This window comes from Podarcis pityusensis (assembly GCF_964106645.2).
Source record: "Podarcis pityusensis genome assembly, chromosome: 2".
NCBI lineage: Eukaryota > Metazoa > Chordata > Lepidosauria > Squamata > Lacertidae > Podarcis > Podarcis pityusensis.
The window spans coordinates 60,372,998-60,398,748 of NC_138029.1; the positions used below are offsets into that span (position 1 = coordinate 60,372,998).

At 40.5% G+C, this 25,751-nt stretch overlaps 1 protein-coding gene across 2 annotated transcripts in view; it reads right to left on the reverse strand.

Annotated features, from left to right (window-relative positions):
- TRPC7 (transient receptor potential cation channel subfamily C member 7) overlaps positions 1–25,751 on the reverse strand; it is a 123,602-nt gene that overhangs the window by 44,265 nt on the left and 53,586 nt on the right. For both annotated transcript variants that reach the window (XM_080996279.1, XM_080996278.1), the window contains exon 4: positions 2,483–2,647. In XM_080996279.1, the coding sequence (XP_080852405.1) occupies positions 2,483–2,647 (165 nt within the window). The remainder of the gene's footprint in view (positions 1–2,482; positions 2,648–25,751) is intronic.

The window sequence follows — 25,751 nt, forward strand, 5'->3', positions numbered from 1 at the left end:
GTTCACGAAGTGTTGATATAATTTGAAGCACGAAGTGTTGATATAATTTGAAGCACATAAACAACTCAGCATAAAGGTCCAAACACCTAAGGATGGATATTCTCATATGGAGTACAGAAAATATTGTCCTGAGGAAAGTTCTTGAGAATTTTATATTACGTATAGGCTGGTTAATATTAAAAAACACATTTCCTCTCATTTCAACCCTGCTGGCAGTGAAAAGCCTGAAGGATCCCCCAAACTAACATACATCCCTTTCTCCCTGCAGAACAAAACTTGTAAAATACCCTAACTCACTGAGATCTACCAAGCCCCAATGTTATCTGCCTTTAGGCACCTGTTTAAATTAAGACTAAGAAGGCCTTTGGATGAATAATCATTCTAGAATGGGTATAACTACGGTGCTTTGTTTTGGTTTTGGTTTTACAGTTTCCAGCTTTCTAGACTTTTCAGGTCCTATCTTAAATATTTTTATTTTGACAGTGGTTTACTGCATTTTGTGGTTTTGTTTTTGCGTTATTGGAATTGTGGTTTACGTTTTTACATAATTGTGAAAAGTCAATCCAGTGCTTAGAATTTATTCTAGCCAAGGCACTCTGGCTTCTTATTTCATAACATTTGTTCTGCAATGTCTACCTGCAACAATATAGGGAAGAACTGCTGCTTTGCCCTAATGACTTTTTGTGTGTATGTGGTGTTGGTGGGGATAACATTGATACTATTTGTATAAGCAGCTATATGCAGAAGCAGCAAATCTCTGGATTTGTGGAATCTGATACATGTTTACTCAGAATGCACACTGACGTCAGTGGGAATTGTAGGTAAGTAGACACTGAACTGCATCCTACACCAGCAGAGACCCAGGTGTACATCACACAATGAAAGTACTGCATGCATTGCCACGGAAATAAGGTTGCATAGAAACTCTTTTTAATATAACTGCTCTTCTCCAGTGATGTCAAAAATTCCATGTTCGATCAGGGCTGCATCAATATTTTATTTTCTTTGTTAGTCTGATGAAAGCTGTGGAAATCGTCCTTGGAATGACAGCTTTCAAAACTTCATAAAAATATAATTTGTAGGAAGATAAATAATGCAGAACCTCAGACCTTCAGAATCATCTCAACGCTTCTCCCTTTCCCAAAACCTAATATTTTGGATATCTCTCTAACTGATGTCTGTTCAGCTGGTGCTTCGACATGAGTGGCTTAGCAGGTTTCAGTTACTGCCTTGATTTCAGTTACTGTCTGGTTTTTGTCTCTGTTTTTTCATTTTGTTAAATGCAAACCATGCCTAGGTGATTATGACACTGAAAATGTTGCCTTCTAGATGCAGTTTGGCTCCAACTCCCATCAGAGGCGGTTTTACGGTACCGCTGGGCGCTGCCCTGCAGGAGGTGCCAAAAACAATGCTGTGGAACAGAGTGCGAGAGGCACATGGGGGGGGGGCACATTGAATTTTAGCATAGCACACTGAAATTTAAGAGTCCAAAGTTCACCACTGCTCCCATTAACCTCATGATCAGGATCATGCAAGTTGTATTCCAATAACATCTGGAGGGCACCATGCCGCCTACAGTGCCTTACAGTGTCACCTTCCTCATGTGACAGTTCCCTTAAATGTACTGCATGTGGCAGCTTGGGTTGATAGCCGTCATTAGGCCTAAGGGACAGATAGGAAACCTGCAGTCATCTAGTTACTGGGCTACCCGGCCTAAGGAGATGTGCAGGTAGTAGTAACAACAGGAGCAAGGTTTCTTAGCTGATTCTTCAAAAATTGCATCCACACATGACCCCTAATAACTAGTAAAATTGGCATTAGGTAAAGGTAAAGGGACCCCTGACCATTAGGTCCAGTCGTGGCCGACTCTGGGGTTGCGGCGCTCATCTCGCTTTATTGGCCGAGGGAGCCGGCGTACAGCTTCCAGGTCATGTGGCCAGCATGACTAAGCCGCTTCTGGCGAACCAGAGCAGCTCACGGAAACGCCGTTTACCTTCCCACCGGAGTGGTACCTATTTATCTACTTGCACTTTGATGTGCTCTTGAACTGCTAGGTGGGCAGGAGCAGGGACTGAGCAACGGGAGCTCATCCCGTCGCAGGGATTCGAACCGCTGACCTTCTGATCGGCAAGTCCTAGGCTCTGTGGTTTAACCCACAGTGCCACCCACGTCCATTATGCCATCCCTTATTTCCTATTTTTATTTGTGCTTTCCCCACCTGTCTCTAAATAGCATTCTTCTCCTCAGCTCTAGCACTTTGGGGAACAAATTTCAAAACAATTTCAGAGCTGGCTGGCTGGTTTCTTCCTATCCCTTTGTCACCCCACAGGAAACCCTTGAGACTTTCTTCTAGCCCTCTTACAACCGCGATGTCAATATTTGTTTGTGGTCTTAGTTAAGCATCTGCCTTGGTATCAAGCCCCACAGGAATTTACAGTGTGTAAGTAATGATAAACAAACATGCACCTTAACCAATCTGTACCTTGCTGCAGGGAGCGATCCAATATGCTATGGCAAGGAATGGAAGGCCGATGGAGACTCCGAAAACAGCCAAGAATTTCACAGCAATGGACTGCTGGCGTAAGCCTGAGAGGTTTTCGTACCACATGGTGAGCAACTGCTGCTGACAGTTGGGATGGGCAACAAACTGCAGGAGGAAAAAATGAATGTAAGCATCGCCTGAAGAATATAAGAGCTGATCAAGAAAATAGCATGAGTCCCCTGACCACAGGGGTGATGAAGCTGTAAATATACAGAGAAACAGAGCCCCCTTTAAACATTCAAAGCTTGTAGCAAAGGCAGAGAACAAATCCCTGGAAAACAGAGAGATTAGGCCCATTCATGTAACACTCATCATCTATGTCTTATCAGACAAAACATTGCTTGTTCCAAAAGTTTAAATCTAAGGTACTTCCAGACAGGAATTTATTGTAGAACAGTATTCCTCATCCATGCAAGTTTTTTGCAGCATCCACATAGCATTGTTAGCAACAAATTGCTAGTCACCTCCACCCCCCATTTTAATTCTGATAAACCCTTTTTGCAGAAAATCCAATGAGTTCTTAAAAAAAACAAATCTGTTGACAATAATCTATTTGGAACATATGCAACATCTACACTGACTTGAAAACACCCCCATTATCGGAACTTCCGGGGAGGTGCCTCCGGTAATGGTGGAATTCCTCTGATCGGGAGGAATCTGCTCCGTGGGAATCTGGGTCTGGCCGCCACGGCGAAGGCGGAGACCCATTAAAATCACAGGCGGGAGAAGCCTGTGAGCGTGGGATTCGGCGGGCACCTTTTGCGCCTCCCCCACTCGCGGGGAACCCTGGTTTTTGGGGTTCCAGAGCGACGTGGGGTGAGCGGCGCAGTGCATCGAATCGTCTGCTTCTTCCACGGAGCGAAGCCGCATAGCTGTTGCCGGAGAGCGCTGACCTTTTCCTGTGGACAATTTGACTTTAAAGTAATTACCCGTGAGTAGAGCTGAAGCGGAAGAATTGGATTTCTAAATGTTTAATTTGGTACCGTAACGGGGAGGTCCAAAACAGGAAGTCCACCTTCCCCTTTTGTAAATAGACTGAGGCAATGAAGTTGCAATCTGGAGTCCTGGAAAGCCTTTTGTAAAAGATTAAATTTCCATCGGTAAAGAACATTAAACCCCCTCTTGGAGGCAGGAGAAGAGAGGGGGAAGTTGCGGATTGAGTATGCCTGCGGGAGAGAGCGAAGAGATTTAAAACACCGCCGCTCTGACCCTGGAAACGGGCTGCTAGCAGGACTGACATCTTTTGGAATGTTCATTGACAGCGTTTAGAACGTTCATTGACAGCTAGTTAAACAAGAGAAATACATTGTTTCTACTGTCTCTGGCTGCTTTAAAAAGGTGTAAAAAGTAACTGAAAATTGAAACTAATTTGAAACTAATTTTGGATTGTTTAAAAGAGGATACTATTGACTATTACAAATAGAAACTGTTTCCCCCTAGTGGAAGCCTTTGAAACCGGTTGCTTTACAAGAGCTGGGCTAGGGAAATTTCCAGCTGCAAGTTAAAAACCGTGAGACTCTGGGACTGACCTTGAATCTTTTAAGTGTTATGGTAAATGGAAGAGGAAAAACAGACCAGTCAACTGCTGACAAAACATTAAGGTCTGGGAGGACTTGGCAATAATCCAGGAGAGGTCCATCATTAGGCCCCCCTGCTTCTTCTGTTGCTGCCTTTGTACCAGTATATTTAAAACCAAGAGGAATGTCGGCAGAAGAGGCTTTAGTGGCTGCATTATATAAGATAAATGACTCACTGGATCAGCTTAACAGGAAAATGGACACAATAAATGCGAAAGTGGATGTTTCAATTACTAAAATTAACTTAAATACAGAAAGTATAAATAATACCAATACAGAAACCACCCAGAAATTGACACAGGAACCTACTTTGATACGGCAAACTGCGGAGGAAGCCAGGGAAAAAGCTGTTGTTGCTGAATGTAAAGTAACACAACTGGAGAGAAGGAGAAAGAGAGCCCCAGCCCTACAGAGGCAATTTGATGAACATAAGTTAACGCTTGCTATGACTGAACTTAAAGAAAAACAGACGAATTTGAGGATTAGAGTTCACCTTTGGTGGACATGCCCAAGGATTAAGACACTTTGGGAGATGATTCATAACGAAATGACAAAGGTATTTAAATATACCCTTTTGAAGAAACCAGAGGCCTTTCTCCTGGGCATGGTCGGCCAATTGATGTTAAAGAAGGATAGAACTTTTTTCACGTATGCAACAATAGCAGCAAGAATACTCATCGTGAAGTACTGGAAGACACAAGATTTATCTATTCGGGAAGAATGGCAGATGAAGTTGATGGACTATATGGAATTGGCGGAAACGACTGGCAGAAATCCGAGACCAGGGAGAAGAGTCGGTGGAAGAAGACTGGAAAAAGTTTAAGACTATTTATAGAAATATTGTAAAAATAATGAATGTTAGAAAAATGTTGGAATGAAGTTATATGGCTTTAGTAGAAATGTTATAAGGAATAAGTATAAATAGATTAATAGTGTATTAAAGGGAAAAATAAGGTTAGAATATGTTAAGATAATTATAGGATAGAAAACAGAGGAAGATGGAAAGGAATTGCTGAAACAATTAACAGAAGTGGAATACAAAAAGGGAGGTGTGAGGAGGTCGTGGAAATAAGGGAATGAAAGATAAGATATTGAAATTGTTTTGTGTTTTAAATGGTTTGTGTCTTGTTTTGTTAGTCTTATGTTGTTGTTTTTTCCTTTTTTTCCTTTTTTTGTTTTTCTGTTTTGTTGTGTTTAAATGGTTGGAAAATTAATAAATATTATTTTTTAAAAAATAATGAAAACACCCCCATTATCTCTGCAGATTCATCTCTTATATCCAACAGTGATCAGTATCAATAGCAACGGTTTAAGTTGCCATCTCAGGATATATTCGCCGTTCAAAAAGCCACAGTCTAAAAGAACACAAGTACTAAAGTATTCCCATTATGACTGTATTCTCAGCTGCCATCCTGCTGTGTTCAGCTTTCAAAACACACTAAAACATCTCTCGTAGTGCTTCGCTGAAGAAGTCTGGTGTGAATGCTAATGTTAAGGAAGTTATCTTAGAAAGCTTTGTAGAAAATCATCTAGACTAATGGCCATCACTCCATATTGCTGTAGTAAAATTCATAAATTCCATTAGTTATGAATGTCTTTCCTTTTTTTGTTTCCTGAATCCACTTTCAATGTTAGTCTAGCGTTATAAGAGATGCACTTTCTGCATCTGGCATCTTCATAATACACTTTTCAGGGAAGGCTGAATACAAGTCTCTTTACCCACCATATTTTTGTGATTTTAAGTCATTCTAAGTTGTAACCCATGCTGGGAGCTCAGGGTTATAGGCAGGTAATAAATTAAAACAGTACTACTACTACTGCTCCTGCTCCTCCTCTTAATTTCTACCAGTAATCAACTCAAAAGAGCAGCATAACCTGTTAGCAGAGAATGCACAGATTCATTACCATGGAAGTCCCAAAAATGCTCATAAATTTTGCTAATAGATCTGCAGGATGTGAACAGAATTTGAAGGGTTGGGAGGTGTCCAGAGTCCTGCCTTTCTATGGTTACTACTACCTTGTCCTTTTGTGACCAATTCCGGGGCTTACAATAAGAAGGACTTGGAGAATATCTAGTAAAAGATGGACAGAGGTCTATTGTTTTTATTCTGAGCTCATATTGCTGCCTTCTAAGAAGCCTGTGAAAGTCTACAATGCTGTGGTAGAAAGAGCATTGCATCCTTGTCAGAACATAGTCATCATTGTTGTCATCATTTTATTTGTATGCCGTCTTTCCACAGTTAAAACAACGCTCAAGGTGGCTTGCAATATGAAAATATTTACCTAATTACAAATATAGCAAAGTAGTCATAACAATAAATAAAACACATTAAAAACTACATAACCAAACAGAACAATTTCCGCATAAAAATAAAGCTACAAAAAGTTAATATCAGCAACAACAGCAAAAACTCCCAACAAAATACCCCAGTATTGCTGGACAGGAGCCACAGCAGTCCTTCTGAGGCCTGCCAGGCCCCACCCTGGGCCAGGTGGAGAGGGGCAGGAACGGGGCCCTCACTGACACAAATACACAATTACATTGGGGGCACTTGAAATCAAATTGTAAGAGGCAGCTCCAATTTAGTGAGACATTCACAGAAAGCAGTTCATCATGCGTGTTGCGCCTCTGGTTTCACTATGCCATTTGCACCAGTTTGTGGTGAAACTGGTATATCCAACAGGTTATGAAGCAAACACAGTGGTACCTTGGTTCTCAAACTTAATCTGTTCTGGAAGTCCGTTCCAAAACCAAAGCATTCCAAAACCAAGGCGTGCTTTCCCATAAAAAGTAATGCAAAATGGAATGATCTATTCCAGACTTTTAAAAACAACCCCTAAAACAGCAATTTAACATGAATTTTACTATCTAACCAGATCATTGATCCATAAAATGAAAGCAATAAACAATGTACTGCAGTCACACAATCAATCAGTAGCTGAACTGGGTTCCACACAGTCACAAAAACAAAACAAAAAAGAGCTGCAAAAGCAAAAATGCAAGAAAATAGCAAAAACAGACAGACCTCAGCATAACACTCAAAACGGAAGTGTGGCACTCAAAACGGAAGCGTAACACTCAAAATGGAGCACATTCGGCTTCCGAGAAAAGTTCTCAAAATGGAACACTTAACTTCTGGGTTTGCAGTGTTTGGGTTCCAAGTAGTTTGAGTACCAAGGCGTTTGAGAACCAAGGTACCACTGTAACCAGAATTGAATGGGAGCAGTCTACATACTCCCTCCTACACCCACCAGCACCTATTTTTTGCAGGCATGTAAAATATATACCCCTTATTTCCCCAGAGAATATAATAGTTGCTGTGTACTTGCAGCTCTGTCTACTCTTTGGGTTCCTATGGCAGTATATTCTTTGGATTATGTTTTTCTTCCCAACACATAGGTTGGGTGGGACAAGAGTTAGGGGACAAATGAGAGCAGGAGGCTTGAAACCACCGTTGCCCAGCCCTTGGCATTGGTCCCTAGTATCTCTTTGTCTAATATTTTCATTGGAACTTCAGAGTATGGTGCTGATGTCAGCGTGCACATAACTGTACCCCTTTTGTCCACCACCATTTATTCATTTTCTTTGCTGGAAGAAAAAACATCATAAAAAACCTCTGCGTGCTTTTCATTTTTCTTGTAGGCACAATGCAGACAATTAAATCAGCATTTAATCAAACCAATGCCAAAGGCAGTTAGAGTCCAAAATGTTTTGAACAAAGCAAACGAACTGCTTATTAGTTTAAATGTTAAAACTCCTCCTAGAGGGGATATGACATCTCACATTTAGGAATCATTAAATATTGTCTAATTTGAGCTCCAAAAGCAAGCTGAGGGTGTATATCTACAGCTGGAGAACTGTGAATGTCATTAAAACGGAGCATGACCTATATAACAATATAGAACAATGCAACAGAATAGTTATTATGTAATAGGGTTGAAAGAGATTACTTAATCTTAAGTAGCCTTCCATGAGCAATGGACAAACTGTCTAGCAGCATAAGGCTGGTGACTAGCTAACCATCAGTTGGGCTAGTGCTTTCCCACAGGAATTGGACCACATTTGGTTCAGTGGAAATGATTATTAAAATATTTATTGATTTTTTTTAGTGCTGTTATTTATTGATTAGCTGGTATACAATTTCCTTTGCAGGAAGCTGGAATCTAAATGAGTGTCTTATTTAATCAAGGAAGGAAATACAGGATTTCCAGCTAGGTTGTAGGGGTTGGAAGGTACCTGCAGTGAAGACTCAACAGGTAAGTGTGGTGCTTAACCCTGTCCTTGCCGGCTGATTCTGTCTGCAAATCTGACTCTGCAAATCACCTCTCTTTTAGACTCCATACCTGGCTGGCAGTGAGCCTAGGTCACCATCATCTTTGCTAATGTTTTTACCTGTAAAATTATGGGGTTTTCCTTCAAAAAGAAAGCCCAGGCTAACTAATAGCATCATACAAACACAATATTATGAAAAATACAAACAATTAATAAAAAATGCTGCAATCAGCTAACAGAGCTGCATAGTCAATGCACAGGAAAAAATAGTTCTATACCAAATTCACAAAGATTAAATCAATAAGCAAGGGATCTCTCTCTCCCACACTCACCCACACCCACCCACCCCATTTATATGACACCACCAGTCAATGTTGTTAATGGGGACAAGTCCACCCTAAATACTAGCAGAATGCAGGAGAAGAATCAGGCACACCCTAATTAATGAAACGGTAGCAAAAAATAATGAGAGCCACCATAGCAAAAAAAAACTTTTCATGTAAAACCTGTCCACCCATCACAGGTCAATAGAGAGGCACTGCTCTCTGCAACTCTCATTCTAACAGAGAACCTGCTGGAGGCAATTGCCTCTGGTGGTTGTTGTAACCACCAATGAAACATTTCAGTCTGTCTCTGCCACTCATGGGGCTTGATGCTCCAGGTAAGTTTACTCAAATGCCACATAACTGGAAAGACAGTCCCTTCAGTGGATGTGGGGCAAGGCAGAAATGGCCTTGAGGGCCAGCATTTCCCTCAGTGCTCCCCAAGAGGTTTGCTCCCTGATCTTGTTACCTCTGCAAATGAAACCACAATTTTGCCCTAATAATGTCAAGTTCTCCGCTCATAACACCAAGCCATTAAGCCGTTCGCAGATTTTCTCAGAAATAAATGACAGCTCACTTGTCCAGTGATATGCATAACATATGAGATACATGAGCCCAGGGGATATAATTTTTGCTGACATTCAAAAGGTATATAATTCTTAATTCTTTCTTCCATAAAGTTGGGATCATTCTCCAATCTAGTTGAACACAAATGAAATTGCCTGGTATCAAAGCATGGTTTCCTAATGACAAATCCACCACAGCTTCACAAAGGAGTTTTTATTAGAAGAGATAAAGCTTCTTCCTTTTACATATTTTACCCCAGAGTGACTCCATCTCTGCACCACATATAATGTGACTGACTGCTAATAATCTTTCGACATGATTAAAGATAAAGATAATGAAAAGGAGAGATAAAGAAAATGTTATTATCATAGTTTATTGCATTTTGTGAGAAAGCAAAAGGAGATTAAGGCTCTTCAAGAGGATATTTTATTTTTTTTAAGGAAAAAGTGTTCAGAGACACAAGCCCCAGGGATAGTATGACACATCTCTATATAAATGATATATCAGGGGGAGAAAAAGACACTGAACACCAGAGAACAACAGCAAATCTAACTTGTGAATTTATTGCAGCCGGCTGTAAGTAGTACATTGGTAGAAAAATAAAATAGTAGCATTTATGGTGTGAGGTTTCAAATGATTATAGACTCTTGTGGGTATATGATTGAGTTCCATAAAAATCAATAGAGGTTTAGGCACTGATTTCAAAGGAATGATTATCTCTGAACCTGGACATAACTGTGACTGTCTGATAAAGGTAGCATCCAGATGACAGACTCACCGACAGCTGATGGAGCAGCAGAATATTAAGCTGGAAGGGACATCAAGGAAGAGACAGCTAAGTAGCAGATAAGTTTCACACTAAAATACCTGCGCTGGAATATGGCAGGTGTGGGCTGCATTTGGGCCTTCAAATGTTCCTGAATTAATAGTAATAATAATAATGAACTATTTTTCCTCCCCAAAAGTGAAACTGAAAGTGACTTACAAAATGAACATTAAAAACAACTGGAGCACATTTGAATTTATTTATTTTTTATGTCAAGCCTCTTTCTCTCTCTCCACACCCCCCCCCTTCTTAATTTGCCTCCCATCAATGGTGGTGAGCAGGGTGAATTAACTATGCCAGCTTCAGGGTTGGGGGAAGTTCTGCAGCTGGGTTGGGGTGTGCTGGGTATGGATAAATGATAAATTCAATTTTGTTCGCATTTAGGTAGGTGACCCTACCTAATGCATACTTTCTGAAACAATTTGTGAACCAAAACCCTGCCCTCCTTTGAAATTCATACTTCTCCAAATTCTGCAATGCACTTCTCCAGCCAAGTAATGTGTACATAAATGCATAGACCAGGGCATTGTGTTAAAAAAACCCCTCACATATTAGTGAAAACAACACACAAAAATGCATTATATCTTGGGAAATTGCTTTGCAAAAATGTGTGTATTAGGTGAAATGGCATCTAAAAATGTGTAAATTGGGAGAAATTTGCATCCAAGTGCTGATAAATTTTCATGACCGGCTTTTTAAAAACAACAAAACAAAGCTGCAAACTGATGTTGAAAAGTTTGGGAGAATGATAAGCCAGGAGAAATTGAAACTGAGAGCTTTGCCCTGGCGAATGTGAAAGCCTTTTGATTTTGTGGATCGAAACCTCCTCCCATCTGCTGAAACTCATTCAACCCAATAAACCCTTCTTCCCTTCCCTGCTGCTAGAGCACTGAGAGCAGAGGACCAAAAAGAAATGTGGCCAAACGCAGGCAAGTAGGTACCTATTATTAACTGACATGAATGGTAAGCATACCAACAACTGCAGTGAATCACAGTAGAATAGGCACATCTATTTATAGTTGCAGGGCTTCATTAAATTGGAGGCCCCTAGTCATTGCTAACTGAATTTGAGAGTACAAGCCATTCTCAACATGCTGCATGTTCCAATAATTATTGTAATAGAAAAATAATTGATTGCATTTGGCAGCAAGGTACTCTAAGACTGGTTCTGTTATAATTCATCATATATTTTAATCTACTTCAACACTAGTAGTATGTAGGAACAGCTAAAGCAAAAACAACTATGAAATGGAAAGTGAGAAGGGATTTTTGTCCTATCTATGTTTATTAAAATTCATGGAAACATATTTTCTTCACAAAACAAAGGTTGGTGGTTTGCTAGACTGGAATAAAATTAGAAGGGACTGAAAAGTTTAACAAATTTAGGCTCTGGCAGTCAACCCCTTTCCCCATTGTTTTCTCCTTTTTAAAGAATGAGTCAGTAACCTGTTGCAAAACTGAGCAGTATTAACTATAGGGTCTTCAAATAATTACTTTATTTAGCTATTTCCCTTTCCTAGAAACTGACATCATGAAAATGTGAAAAGAGGCTGTTAATGGCTTATTTAGAATGCAGCATATGAAGGAACACTATAAGGAAAACATCAAAATGAAAGTCTTCATCTTATGGTGAAGACCTTGTTGCAAAAAGAAAGGAAGGAAGTCAACCACTTTGGCTACAATCCTATGCACATGCGCCATAACTATGAGCACACAGCATTTTGTTGTACAAAACTGACATGGTTAAAAACTGCAGACTGTATGCTGTAGAGAATAGGGTTAAATATGGTTGGCCTTGCTTTGGCACATCAAGAAAGAGAGCACATTTCTCATCTTCCTTTCTCTCTGCAGGCATAGTGCATCAGCAGGTTATGTCAAAAGTGTTCCATAACTTTAAGCCACCATCTCACACAGACTTGTGTGCTTTTTGCTGCCTGTTGTTCAGCTTCTGAATACCCGATGTTTTTCTTGCCTTTGTAGCCCACACACAGCCTGAGCCCATTATTTATCCCTTTCATATAAGATGGCAAATTTTGCATGCTTGGAGTTGTCAGTCTGTTTTAATTCATAACCTTCACAAGCAAATATAAACAAAAGTTTCCTCTAGGTTTATAAGAGCTTTTGAATTTTAAGAGAAACTGATAGGTGTTAGCATCAAGAAAAGGAACTATGCACAAACATTGGACAGGCCAGAGTTAAATAATGCCACAGTTGGTCTCACCTTAAGAATGTTAACCACAGTTCATCAGTTCAGTGGGTTACTTTTCTTGTCTTTGCCCCCACTCAGTGAAGCACGGCCCCAATGAGCTCCAACGATTGGCCAGTGGCATTTTTAGTCAATAAAACAGCAAGTGAACAAAGTTCAAAATGCTGCAGCTGAGCTCTGACTTCATTTTTGTATCTCACTGACTGGCTGGCAATGCCTTGCCCTTACATAACACAGAGGGCATGGTGAAGGCATTCCAGGAGGTTCAAGGAAAATGCTGTTCTGAGGAAGTCTGGAAGGTTCCGTGAGGTTTTACCAAGTTCCAGAACATTCTTGGAGGCTAGTGAAAAATGAACCCACATACTTTCCTGAAGCGTTCTACTTCATTCTGTTTTCCCTTTTATGGCAAAAATGAACAATGTGATACAATTATTAAAAGGTTTACATGTATATAAAATGCATTTTATTTTATTTTTAATTGTAGTGTTTGCTACTTTGTTGTTTGCCATCCTAAGGTCCCTTGAGAGGAAAGGTGGGGCATTTTACAAACAGACAAATGAATGAATGAATTGATATCACAATCACCCACACTCATAAAACTACCTGTTGAACAGGCAGAAATGTTTTACATTTTTGCATTATATCCTCCTCCTCCTGAACATTCACACCAGTGTGACCATCCAGTTTAGCAAAAGAAATGAGGATGAATAACTTGAGTGGCGCCACTGCTATGGAGTGCTCTCTCTCCACCTTCAAAGTTTTGGGGTGCCAGGTGAAGCCCCTTGTGTTCTCCCCAGCATTTAAGATTCCATGGTTTTACTTTGTAAAAGATTACTTTTTGTCTTCTACTTGCTGGTTCTTAGTGTTGTTTACTGATTTTTTGTTGGCATATGGCTTTATGCTACTTTTCATTAATTTTGTGTTGACATTGCTTTTATAAATTGTTTTTGGGGCTATGGACCAAGATATTAATATACAAATTGCTTCGAGAAAGTCAGAAATGCTTACAGAAATAAAGCAATAGCTGAGAGGGTAGTCCATGACAGGGTTGTGGTTCTCCAAATATACACAGTGCCTCAGATATTTGCCTGGTTTGCCCATCTTTATTTTTGACCCCGAGTTAGGTAAATATACAAGATTTGGAATCTCACCCTCCATTAACTCTTAATGCCAAAATGTTTTCCTTCTGTTTTTTGTATTCACATTAATTTAGCATCACAGTATGAAAAGAACATACTTTAAAGGGTTTGCTGCTCCTGGAGAAATATATGTAGACTAAATTGGGAGCAGCCCAGGTCACACACTCCGCAAGAGCCACTAATTGGTTTCATTAATCCTTTTAACTTTAGTAATCAAATTTTTTATCTGTGGTCTGTCTAGGTTGCCATTTTATTTCAATAGCTTTCTCCCTTCCCTATAAGGCATGGAACCCTTTGTATGGGCAGTGAGCAAAAAGGAAGCTTAAGAATTCAAATAAAATGAATCACATGTGAATAGCATGCTAAATGAGATACCCATGCCAGTAAGGACATTGTGATTATTTATGTTGACTCTGAAAAGATAGGTATCTAGGCAAGAAAGCACAAAGCGTGCATAGTTATACAAGAAAATTACAATACAGTTGTTGAAAAGTTTTAACTGTGCGGCAGTAACTTAAATGAGCTGGGATTAGGGCCAGATCACATGAAGCCCAGAGATCTTCGAACAGGATGAACTAAGGCTGAGAGCAATGCCAAAATTCAGCACCTTTCATGCTCCATTCTAAATAATAGTTGCAGTGCCCCTGCTGGCACCCCTGAGGCTCTACACTCAGTGCGACTGAACTCCTAAACCTGCCTCTGTTGGGTCCTTGTTCTGTGAAGAAAATGAGAGGAACGGACTTCTGCACTTTGTAGCATCTGAACTTAGCCTGCCAATTGGAGCCTAAACAGAAGGGTGTGGGCATTTGTTCCCAAATTATTCATTTTTGCCCTTTCCCCAGTATTAATGTATTGGGTCAGATGCTAGCCAAGATGGCTGTGTACAACATCAAAGGCAGCATGCCTCAGAACATCAGTTTCCGGGGTCATGAGTGAGGAGAATGCTCTTGTGTTCATGACACGCTTGTGGGCTTCCTATAGGCATTTTGCTGGCCCCTCTGAGGACAGAATGGTACATAAGATGATGTTACTGCTATTTATTAGTTGTTGTTTTTCTAATGTCTTCTGTTTATCTTTACAAGATACCTGAAGTTGCTTCCTTCAGTTTATTTACCCTCCTGGCTGCAGCTATTCTGTTTCACAGAGAACTGATTTTTTTTCGTATGCCTGGCCTCTCCTTGGCCACTGTACAGTGGTACCTCAGGTTACATACGCTTCAGGTTACATGCGCTTCAGGTTACAGACTCCGCTAACCCAGAAATAGTACCTCGGGTTAAGAACTTTGCTTCAGGATGAGAACAGAAATCGTGCTCCAGTGGTGCGGCAGCAGCAGGAGGCCCCATTAGCTAAAGTGGTGCTTCGGGTTAAGAACAATTTCAGGTTAAGAATGGACCTCCAGAACGAATTAAGTCCTTAACCCGAGGTACCACTGTATTTTCTTTCACTTTTGTAGCTATCTCTTCCTGTCATGCAAACTGAGCTAAGAGACTGAAGCAGTGACTAAACACCCTTCCCACCCAATAAATGAGCCAGTCCTCCAACATGCTGAGAGAGGAGGGAAGGAAAAGAGGCTTCCACGCAGGATGGGGGAGGATCAAGCATCTCGACTGTGTGACCAATGCAGTGAAAAATCCAAATTTAATGGAGCAGGCAGTCGTCCGCTTGGAGCATCTTCCCAATCTTAATTATTAATAATGAAATTATGGGAGGGGGGGGACGTTTCCTGAATCAGCTCTGTATTTTAAATAGAATTTGCAAAGCCATCTGGAGAACTGTTTAAATTTTATTAATTTTTTTTCTCCCCAAAACCAATTTATGTGCCTAGCTGTTAATTAAACTGAGAGAGGTGCTGTGCCTTTCGTGGTGAGCAAAGAATTGTACTGGCAGCTGTGGGAAGCTGGAGCTGGGCTCTCGAGAGCTGCAATTTGGTGGCATAGAAAGAGGTGCACTTGACGTCTCGAATGAAGGTGATGAATGGTTCACCTCCCAAGGAGGACTACTGGCTTCATACTGGGCTATATTAAACGAAAAGTGCTGGGGAGGGGAAAACACATTTTCATTACAAAATGGCTTGCGCTTTTCATACTTACAACATAAATCCCAGGTATTCCATAATGTGTTTAACTGATTTTAATCTTACATTTTTATTTTGCTGTAACCCAGTCTGGAAGGAAATCCAATAAATAATATAATCATCCCCGCCACCATTGATTTTATGTTCAGTGCTGGCTCGTTTTTTGGGGAGGTGGGGGGGATGGGGCTTGGGTAGTGCTGCTGTTAAGAATTTTTAGACTCTGTACTTGTTTAATTGAAGGGCGTGCGTCTTTAGATGTTAATGTGTGTCATTTCACTCACTTCATAATGTGGTAAACTAGTTCTGCTGCAGTTGTTGTTTTTTTTTTTTTTGCGGGGGGGGGGGCATTTCCTGTTCATTCAACTGAATGGGGCTCCAGACCTGTACTATACAGAATGTAGCTCTCTGTTTGAAGAGCTGTCCAATCCAAATCCAGTTTAAAGATAAGGAAGAAGGCAGCTGCCACCACTGCCTCCAGTCAAGGTGTCCTGAGTTGGCCTCTCTTCTCCATCCTACAATTGTTCACATGCCCCCTCTCTGCCCAGGAGCCCAATTGCTCATTGCTTTCAATGAGAGAGTTTAAAGCTTGCCTACTGAGAACTGGAACAGCTGAAACCACACCTCTCATTGCTGAAAGAATGTCCCTTGTGGGGCGGCAGTCCAGTCACAGTTAAATGCTAGCCAGAAGCTCTACTGACTAACCCTCCTGGCCTGACGTCTGATGTACAGTACAAGCATCTGAAGGGAGGAAGGGAGGGAGGGAGGGAGACTCCATGCATGCAGAACACATGATCCAGAACCCTGGGCAACCAGGGGTTCAAGACCACATTCCAGATCGCCTTTCTGTCAGATGTCTGCACTGCACACACACACACACGCCATTGGGAGGGCCTACTCATCACAGCCCCGTGTTGGAGGTAGGACTTTGGCAGTAGGATTGTTTGAAGTTCCTTGTGGGCTTTTTCTTCTGTTTCCATTATCTGACTCAAAGCAACTTTTGAGGGTGTGTATAAAAAGCTGCCCCTGTGCTACTCCTTGACAAGAACAACAACAACAAAAATCACTTTCTTATCTGTACAGATAAGATGTACCCACAGTCCCAAGGGTTTTTTGCAGTTACAGCTGCATGAAAAGGCAAGCTGAAAGTACAGATTCCTTCCACAAAGGTCAGATTGTTTATTTTAGTGATATTTGTGATGGTTTTCCCTTGGTGTTTTATAAAGATAGAGACCATGTTTCATGATACTTCATCTATAGTACCGGATGTACTTGCATTCTGACAAAAGCAAAATAATAATTCATAGCTTGGACTTTGCTTTTTTAAAACTTTGCTTATCTATATACTATTACTGAATATGTGGGAAGTAATCAGAGCCTGCCTTGAGTCTATATATATATATATATATATATATATATAGTGGTACAATGGCTGTATCATAGCCAATGGTGTTAATCTGAGGCATGGTTATTGGAAATGTGTGTGCATATGTGTGTTTACCCACTGGTCTGTTGTAATGCTGGTGACAGGCTGCAGGGTGAGGAAAGCAATGGAGACAGGTAGCTTGTGGGGTGAGTGAGCAGGGCTTACAGTGGGGCAGTTTCAGCAACAAGGTAAAGGACCCCTGGAACGTTAAGTCCAGTCAAAGGTGACTATGGGGTTGTGGCGCTCATAATAATAATAAATAATAAATAATAAATTTTATTTATATCCCGCCCTCCCCAGCTGAAGCCAGGCTCAGGGCGGCTAACAACAATCAAATAATCAAACAATCACCTCACTTTCAGGCCAAGGGAGCCAGCGTTTGTCCACAGACAGCTTTCCAGGTCATGTGGCCAGCATGACTAAACCGCTTCTGGTGCAACGGAACACCGTGACAGAAGCTAGAACGCACGGAAACGCTGTTTATCTTCCTGCCGGAGCAGTACCTATTTATCTACTTGCACTGGTGTGCCTTCAAACTGCTAGTTTGGCAGGAGCTGGGACAGAGCAATGGGAGCTCCCCTGTCGCAGGGATTCGAACCACAGACCTTCTGATTGGCAAGCCCAAAAGGTTCAGTGGTTTAGACCACAGCGCCACCTGCCTGCCGATGAGCAACAAGGGCAGTGTGGTGGTACATGTGAGCTGTTGAGATTGACAAGTAGTAAGGGGAGGGGCATACAGGAGGCGGCTTGGGCAAGGAGTAAGGAGGGGCTTTGATGAGGAGTAAGGAGTAAGAGTAAGGGAAATGTGAATGGGTGGGGCTTAGGGGGCAGAGGGTTGGTGGGAGAGTAGTGGGAGTGGCAAGTGAAGCAAGCTGAGTGTCAGCTGTATGTATCTCTCTCTCTCTCTCTCTCTCTCTCTCTCTCTCTGTGTGTGTGTGTGTGTGTGTCTATGTATGTATGTATGCATTCTATGAAATATATAATACTAATTCTTTTATATGTGGGATTCTCCACTATCATTTAGAGTGCTAAAATTATAAAGCACAGAACACTCACCGGTAAACCTACTTTTTTGCCAAGAATTTGATAAAGTGGGTAATAAAGAGATGCTAATAAGCTCCTACAGCAAGCAGATATCTGTGGAATAAACAAATATGGTCATGGTGGGGGGAGGGGATGAGTATTGACGTAAGTAGAACAGTTTCTGCTGATTTGAACGCACTTTGTGTCAAGCCCCTCTTAGTGCTTCCAGAAGATTAAAATACTAAAAACAAAACAGAATGCTACTCTCTTGTTTTCCTCTAATCTTTTGAAATTCAAGGCTCTTGGAAGCCACACAGAATGCAGAGCCTCAAATTATAGAAATAATACATCAAAACAGCAGCATCCAGTACAATTCTATGCATGTCGACACAGAAATGAGTTCTGTGTACTTCAATATTGCAGCCTTTAGATTTTTAAAAAATTATTTAGCAAAATTTATATGCTGCTTGATTGTAAGAAAACCCCTAAGCAGTTTACTTTTATATCATATTTTTCCAGCCTCAACAGGTGTGTAAATAGATAGAGAGGATAGTTAACAAGAGTATGCAACTGGCCACAAGACTGAGTTTGTTTGTTTTTTTAAAAAAATAATATTTATTAAAATTTCAAAAGAAGAAAAATCACATTAATAAGAAAATTAACAATAAAAAGGAAAAATACAAAATAAAAAAAGAAAAAACAGTTAAAAACAATTCCATCTTTTCATCACTTCTTTTACGTTTACTTGTTTCCCGGACCTCCTCATACCTCCCTCTTTTGTATTCCAATTCAATTTGTTAATCCAGCAATTCCTTCCCCTCCTTTTTAATCCTAATCTTTAATCTTGATATATTATAACATTAAATTTTTACATATTAAAAACCAATTTTTCCATATTCTTTTATACCAGTACAGCTAGAAACCACTTAACTTCAATCCAACATCATTCTAACATTCATTAATTTTGCAATATTTCTGTAAATAGTCTTTAAATTTCTTCCAATCTTCTTCCACCGACTCTTCTCCCTGGTCACGGATTCTGCCAGTCATTTCCGCCAATTCCATGTAGTCCATCAATTTTATCTGCCATTCCTCCAGTGTGGGTAAGTCTTGTGTCTTCCAATGCTTTGCAATAAGTATTCTTGCTGCTGTTGTAGCACACAAGACTGAGTTCGGACCACAATTTGATGCTTTGGAAAATGGCTTGTGTAGTTCCAAGGCACCTCATAGCAAGTTCTTCAGCTTGAGATTCATCCAAGTCTACTTCATCCCCACAATTTCATCACTGGGAAATTTTTAAAGCTTTTCTCCCTTTTGACAGAAGTGAAAAAAATCTACAGGCCTACTAACTCATCCAGTGTGGATATGGCCTGCCTAATTATAGGCTAATAGTTTCAGAAGCCTTTGTGCTTTGCATATTTTTTTAAAAAAATTAAACTTCTACAGCATTTGAATTTGTGTGTGGAATTGGGTGGAATTTGCCAACAAGAGTGCCTCTTCCAATGGCATGAATTTCTGCCAGATTTCAGGATAGCTTCAGTTGATTTTCATGTAGAGGCATCCATTTAAGACTTGGCGTAGGTGGAAAATGAATTATTTTGTCTCCTCTAGTATTTTGTAAGCAATTGATATTTCACCTTCCGGCTGAAAATTACAAGCTTGACTTGTCAGTCAAGTAGAGCTCTCTCACTTTACCTTGGCATTGTGGCAGGCTTAGAAACATTGTTATTCACCTTTAGCAGATGCTTGTCTGCAGCATTATTCTAAATGTATACATCACTGAAGTGCCACAAAGTTCTACTTTGTTTTGTGCTACCTCACAGACATCATACTTCACCTCTGGCAAGCCACCCATGCTGTTTTGCCTCAGGATTTGAGATTTGTCTGAGTCCATTGAACACCCCTAATAGACATATATCAGTCATGGTTTGGCCAGACCTTTGCACGCAGGAAGACTAATGCACAGATGGTTTCCCAGCCCAACTTCCTCTTTAATGCATCACACTGAGTTGCTCTCTTGATCTTGCAGAGGATGTTTTCACTGCACAGCATGCAACAGTTGACTGCAACTGATTGCCAGTGGCTGTAGGGAAAATCTTGAAATGAAGCCTAAGTAACTCCAAAATGCTCTGAAGCTCAGAAGGGGGGGGGGAGAGGGGGAATCTTAGAGGATCTTTAATTCAATGATTATCAGGTGGAATATCATCAGTTTTAAAGGCCTCTTTCTTAGCAGTGCTGCCTGGATCAGACAGCTTTTGCTGGAGGAAGCGTTGACGACTAAGCAGGCTAGAATGTTATATAATAAAAGAGGTATAATAAAAGTTATATAATAAAAGAGGTAAGATACAAAATACACACAGCTGTTATTCTGTGAATGGAAGGGAAGAGAGGAAGGGACCCCACTTTATATGTGTTCCCACTTAAAATTCTGTTTGAGCCTGCAAAAGTATCGGAACAAACATATTGCTTTGTTTACATTTGTCCTGTAACTTCCTACTAAAATTCTGCAACCTTTTAATACTGCAAATGCTCTGGGTTGTCTGGTTGTTATTTTCCCTCCTCCCCCACTTTTATTGCACTATAGCACAAGACTGCTCCCCCAGATGGCAATAATGTAGGGAAGCATTGCTGAACAACTAATGTGTGGATGGTCCAGTTTAATATCCACCACTTATCCACTTTTGCTGCATACATGACATGTTGAAGAATACACCTACAGTAGGTAAAAAGAATCCCCACTACATCAGAGAAGCCCCCACTTCCCCACTTCTTGAGCCACCTCTGGCACCTCTGATGATGTTGTTCTGTCCCCCAACCCTTTGAGGCAGATTTTTTTGGGGAAAACAAATGGAGCTGCAGCAGGAAGGGTGAATCAGTGAAGTTGATTCCAGCCCTTCTGTTCTTCTCTCCTGGATCCAAAAGCCTTCTGTGACTAAAAAGAATGCCATTGGACATTTTTGTGCATTACTCAGATGAAGCATTGGATGGTTGCTTAATCTACTGCTTACACCAGTAAGAGCTTGCAGCTCAGCCTTAAACCTGGCAATGGGTTTGCACACACAGGTTGTTAAGACCACTCGTACATCACAAACTCATTATGCCCATGGAATGCATAATGGCAAAAAAAAGAAGAAGTCGCGTGAGTCATTGAAATTTGAATTTCAAATACGAGAAACTCTCGCTGAATAGAATCTTCCAGAAACTTAGTGTACATACTGATTATGGAATCCAGTCGCAGCTGTTCTTAAGGAAATTCTGGGAGTGGCCTTGCCACCTACTTTTCCTGTTCCTTTTCTGCTTTGAAAGGGGATATTAGAAGGGGGATAGGGGAGAGAAGAGGGGAATAAGAGGGAAAAGAACTTTTGTCCTTTCCACAGAAATCTGTTCCACTTGCAAATGAGCATAATTGGATATCACCATAGATAAACAGATTAGATAGATAGATGATAGATAGATAGATAGATAGATAGATAGATAGATAGATAGATAGATGTAGATAGATATAGATAGAGATAGATAGATAGATAGATGATAGATAGATAGATAGATAGATAGATAGATAGATAGATAGATAGACACAAGATAACCTAGTTCACTGAGTTAGTGGGACCAATGGTGTTTGGCAATTTCCTGTGAAATGTGGAGAAGAGGCACATAGATTTGACACACTATATTCAATGAAGTGTGGTCAGCAGTGATAGCACAATTTTTTGCAAATTGCTCTGACAGCCTTTTTGAATAAAAGGTGGGGTAGAAATGCCTTATAGAAATAAATAAGCAAATTGACCTGCTCCAGCAAGAGCACGCATGCATGCTGCTCTCGCACACTGAAGACACAGGTTAGCATCAAATATTAGCCATACTCAGAGGAGATCCATGGAAAACAATTGACTTAAATAGCAAGTTCATGGATTTCAGTGTGTTTTCTCTAACTATGACTTAGCTTGTTGTCACCCCAAATCCAGAACAGGATCTATGTACAAAACCTGGCTTCAACAGGTATTTTATCCATGCTGGCTTGAGGTGATGTTTATCACCATAAGCAATACAGTTTATTAAACGGCATTTTTTATCTATGCCAGCTGACTTAATTATGACATTTCTTTTGATATCCCCGAAAGCCTCTGGAGTCCTTAAGAACATTTGTGAAAATAAGCAATGGAATGAATGGGACAACATAAGATATGAATCAATGCAGACTGTGGCTGGAATATTAAATAGATCGGTTCCCATGGAAATTCAGGATGACAGATTTGTATGAGCTAGTGGAGTATTCAGGTAGCTCTAAGCTACATTGTGCAGCTCTAGTCACATCTGCAGAAGAAGAGAAATATCCACTCAGTCAAATATGGGCTACCTATGATCTGGCATTTGGACATTGAGGATTTTCCTTTCGCTGAATTAGTTCCAGCAAACTAATAAATTAAGATAAAATGATGAGACTAAGTGTTGTTTGCAACATAACAAGTTTATATTTCTTGAAGAAAAAGAAAAACTATTGAACAGGAGCATGAGACCTGTGGGATATTTTTTTAAAAAATACTTAGGCTGAACCTGAAATTCTGGCTGCTGAACCAATGAAGGTACAGATATGTTTTAGAAAATGGAATATTTTATTGATATTTGATTTCTGTGTACACTGCCCCAGAAGCCCTGTTTTGAATGAAGACAGAGTTTAGAAAATTTAAGGGGAATCAGGGTATAGATGAATTAAATAAATAAGACTAAGGGCTGGTTGAAATGTGTGGAAAATATCAATGGCCCCAAGAGTTTCTGGTAAGCAGACAGTAGCAGTTGTGGCGAGAGAAATATCTTGTTTGGTTGAATTTCACATCAATCAAGTGTCCTACTTTCTCTGTTGCTGCAGTTACACAAATGCCTCTGTGGAAGTTTTGAATCAGATACTACTTAGTCTTGATTTGAAAATCAAATGCTTTTTTTCAAATTAATTTATATTTATCCTGAATGAAATGTGATACTATTTTTCCTTATCTAAGCTAGGGAGAGAGAGACTTTGATATTGAGGGCAGAAGGGTTGGTGTATTCAGGCAAGCAGTCATTCAGATCCTTTTCAGAATAGTGTCCTACTGTGACTTTATGTGACTTTATGCTTTATGTGACTCTCTCTATATATCTTAGGTGGTTTTTCTGCAGTGGTCGCCTCACAAATCAGGTGGTAATGCTTTAAAACACACATGCACACATGCGTGCGCACACACAGGAAGATCTGTCATAGCATGGGTAAAAGTTATCAGATCTACATGTTGAACCAACTTCATGGCTGTCATAAAATGTGTACTGCTCTTTAATAGCACAACAAACACAACGAACACCCTCCCCAATTTCCTTTGATATTGCAACTGCTGAGCTGGCAGAACAGAAAAAGCAGGCATATTTTATGAAGGAACGCTTTCACTACTGATGTGCCTTTAAAGGCAAGCCTGATAAACAACTGGTGGGAGAAATGAACTGAAAAGAGAATATGACTTATTCAGCATTTCGGCAACATTTAGACCCATGCCCAAAGTTCTTTGTACTTAAGGGATTGTTTCATAACTGGTGAGAAGCAGTGCATGAAAGAATACAAGGCCAATTAATTCAGTGAAAGTCGTACCCACCGTTTCTTAGCCTCTGATGTCCGCTATAGTTGATTCTTTTGATAGTAAGGTTATTTCGCCATACCTATTTTTCTAAAAGAGCAATTCCCAAATGGGAAGGTCAGAGAACACCAGTGGGTTGTGGGAGAAACCATGCATGTGAGAGTGGGACCAGCTGGCAAGTCCAACCAACACAAAATTCCATCATCGGTACCCTCACCATAAAACATGTGCCACTTTGTAAAGTATTTCTGTCCATTACAAGGCAGTCCATTTGACAGCATGCAGTAAGAGCACCCAAATGCATTGGGGCTAGACTGAAGGACATTCATTCAGTCTTTACATTGGGCCCCCATTTCTCTGCCTATAGGAAGTTCTTGTCAACGTTCAGATGGAGGAGAAAGTGCCCACAAATGGATGCTTCTCATTCACCCTGCTACCAAACACTTCTGCAATAAAGTTAGTCTTCTTTTGATGGCCAGCCTATTAGTATACTGAATTTTCACACCACTGGGAGCATGGCCCAGTGCATCACTGTTTGGTTGCAAGGCATCAGCCAACATACTGTGAGCTATGTAGGCAATTATATAGAAGACCAGTCCAAAGGGAAAAAGATAAAGTCTCTGCACTGGAAAAGTGTGATACAAATTTGCCAAAAAACAGGCCCTGTTTTAGTTGGAGTGGTGCTGTGCAATTTGCTTAGCTTAAGATATGATCCAATCCAATTTGCATATCTCTTAAGATTTGGTCACTATTTTTGCAAGCCTATCCCACAGTTTCTTCTCTGAGTCAGCTTTGCTTTTAAAACCAGCAGTGATTGCCACTGCTCATTAGGCAGAGCAACCAGCCATCTAAAAAAGTGTATTAGCTAGAGTAATGTGCTTCCAACTGGCCGTCTAGGAAAACACACAAGCCAAAACTCCTGCAATCTGGGCCACTTTCCAGAGCATCCTGCAATGTTGCAACAACAGTGAAAGTAATCCAGAAGGTGATGGACGCTGAGCTGAGTGTGTGAAGCCTCAATATGCGAGCACCCAGGTACAGTTCTGCGAATGGGATGAATCATCCGGGAGAAAGCATTGCTATATAATGGCAGCTCACATGTAATGGGTTGTTCAAGTTCCTGAGAATGTGCTTTGGGCATTAAAGTCCTTACACACCCAGTACATAACCTTTAAAAAGGTATCAGCATCCATGCAGGAAGTAATGCAGAGTATCTCCATACAGTTAATAAATAAAACAATAATAACAACTTTCCGCACAAAAAGTGACACAAAAGCAACTCGCAAAGTGAAACCAACATTAAAAACAGTACAAACACTTTGACAGAGTTATGGCTATGAAACTTCCAGTTAGTTTCTTAAAGGGTTCTGAACTGAAGCAGTGTGATTCCTGTAAGTGATTTGCTACCCATAAAAAATGTTGCAGCAAGGGGTGGACTCAGGACAACTTTTAATGATTGCTACCTGCACAATAGTTTGAAAATTAATTTGTAAGGCTAATAAGAAGAATTATTTGTCTTGGAACACATTCTCCTATCTACTCCCTTCACCCAGCAGCCCACTTTCTAATCCACCCATTCCCTCTGAATGTCTAGGACTTGCAAAATGAGTGGTTGAATCAAAATCAGAGCAGGCATAGAGAGAGAGAATTTAATCTTCTTGTCTCCTTTGCTGTTGTCCTGGGGAAAATCACTTTTCTGAAGCTGCCATTTGAATTGGCAGGTGCACGTCCAATGGTGCCTATGGGGGAGCTCTTCCCAAAGCAAATTCAGGGGATGGATTTTCCTCAGGAGAGTGGCAGCGGAGGAAAGGGTTAAATTCCCTGTCCATGCTTAATTACTTAATTACTGGTGCCCTCCTGCAGATGCTATCTGCATTTTTAAAAACCATCATGTTGTGATGGGGCCTCAAGCAGTGTATCATTTGCATCATCTGCTATCTGATCCTTTCAATGGGAAATGCCAAGGATAGAAGATGGGACCTTCTGCATGCAAATGATGTACTCAGCCAGTGAGTTACTGTCCTCCCTAGTAAATGTTCATCAGAATTTAATGAGCGTAGGGAATTTCTTCCTATTTTTGCAAATATCACACTGCGGCGCTAGTACTTGTGAATCCCGGTTCGTTCATTTCCCCAACCCACTCTGTTCCAAAGCAACACTACCTCAAATCCAACAATG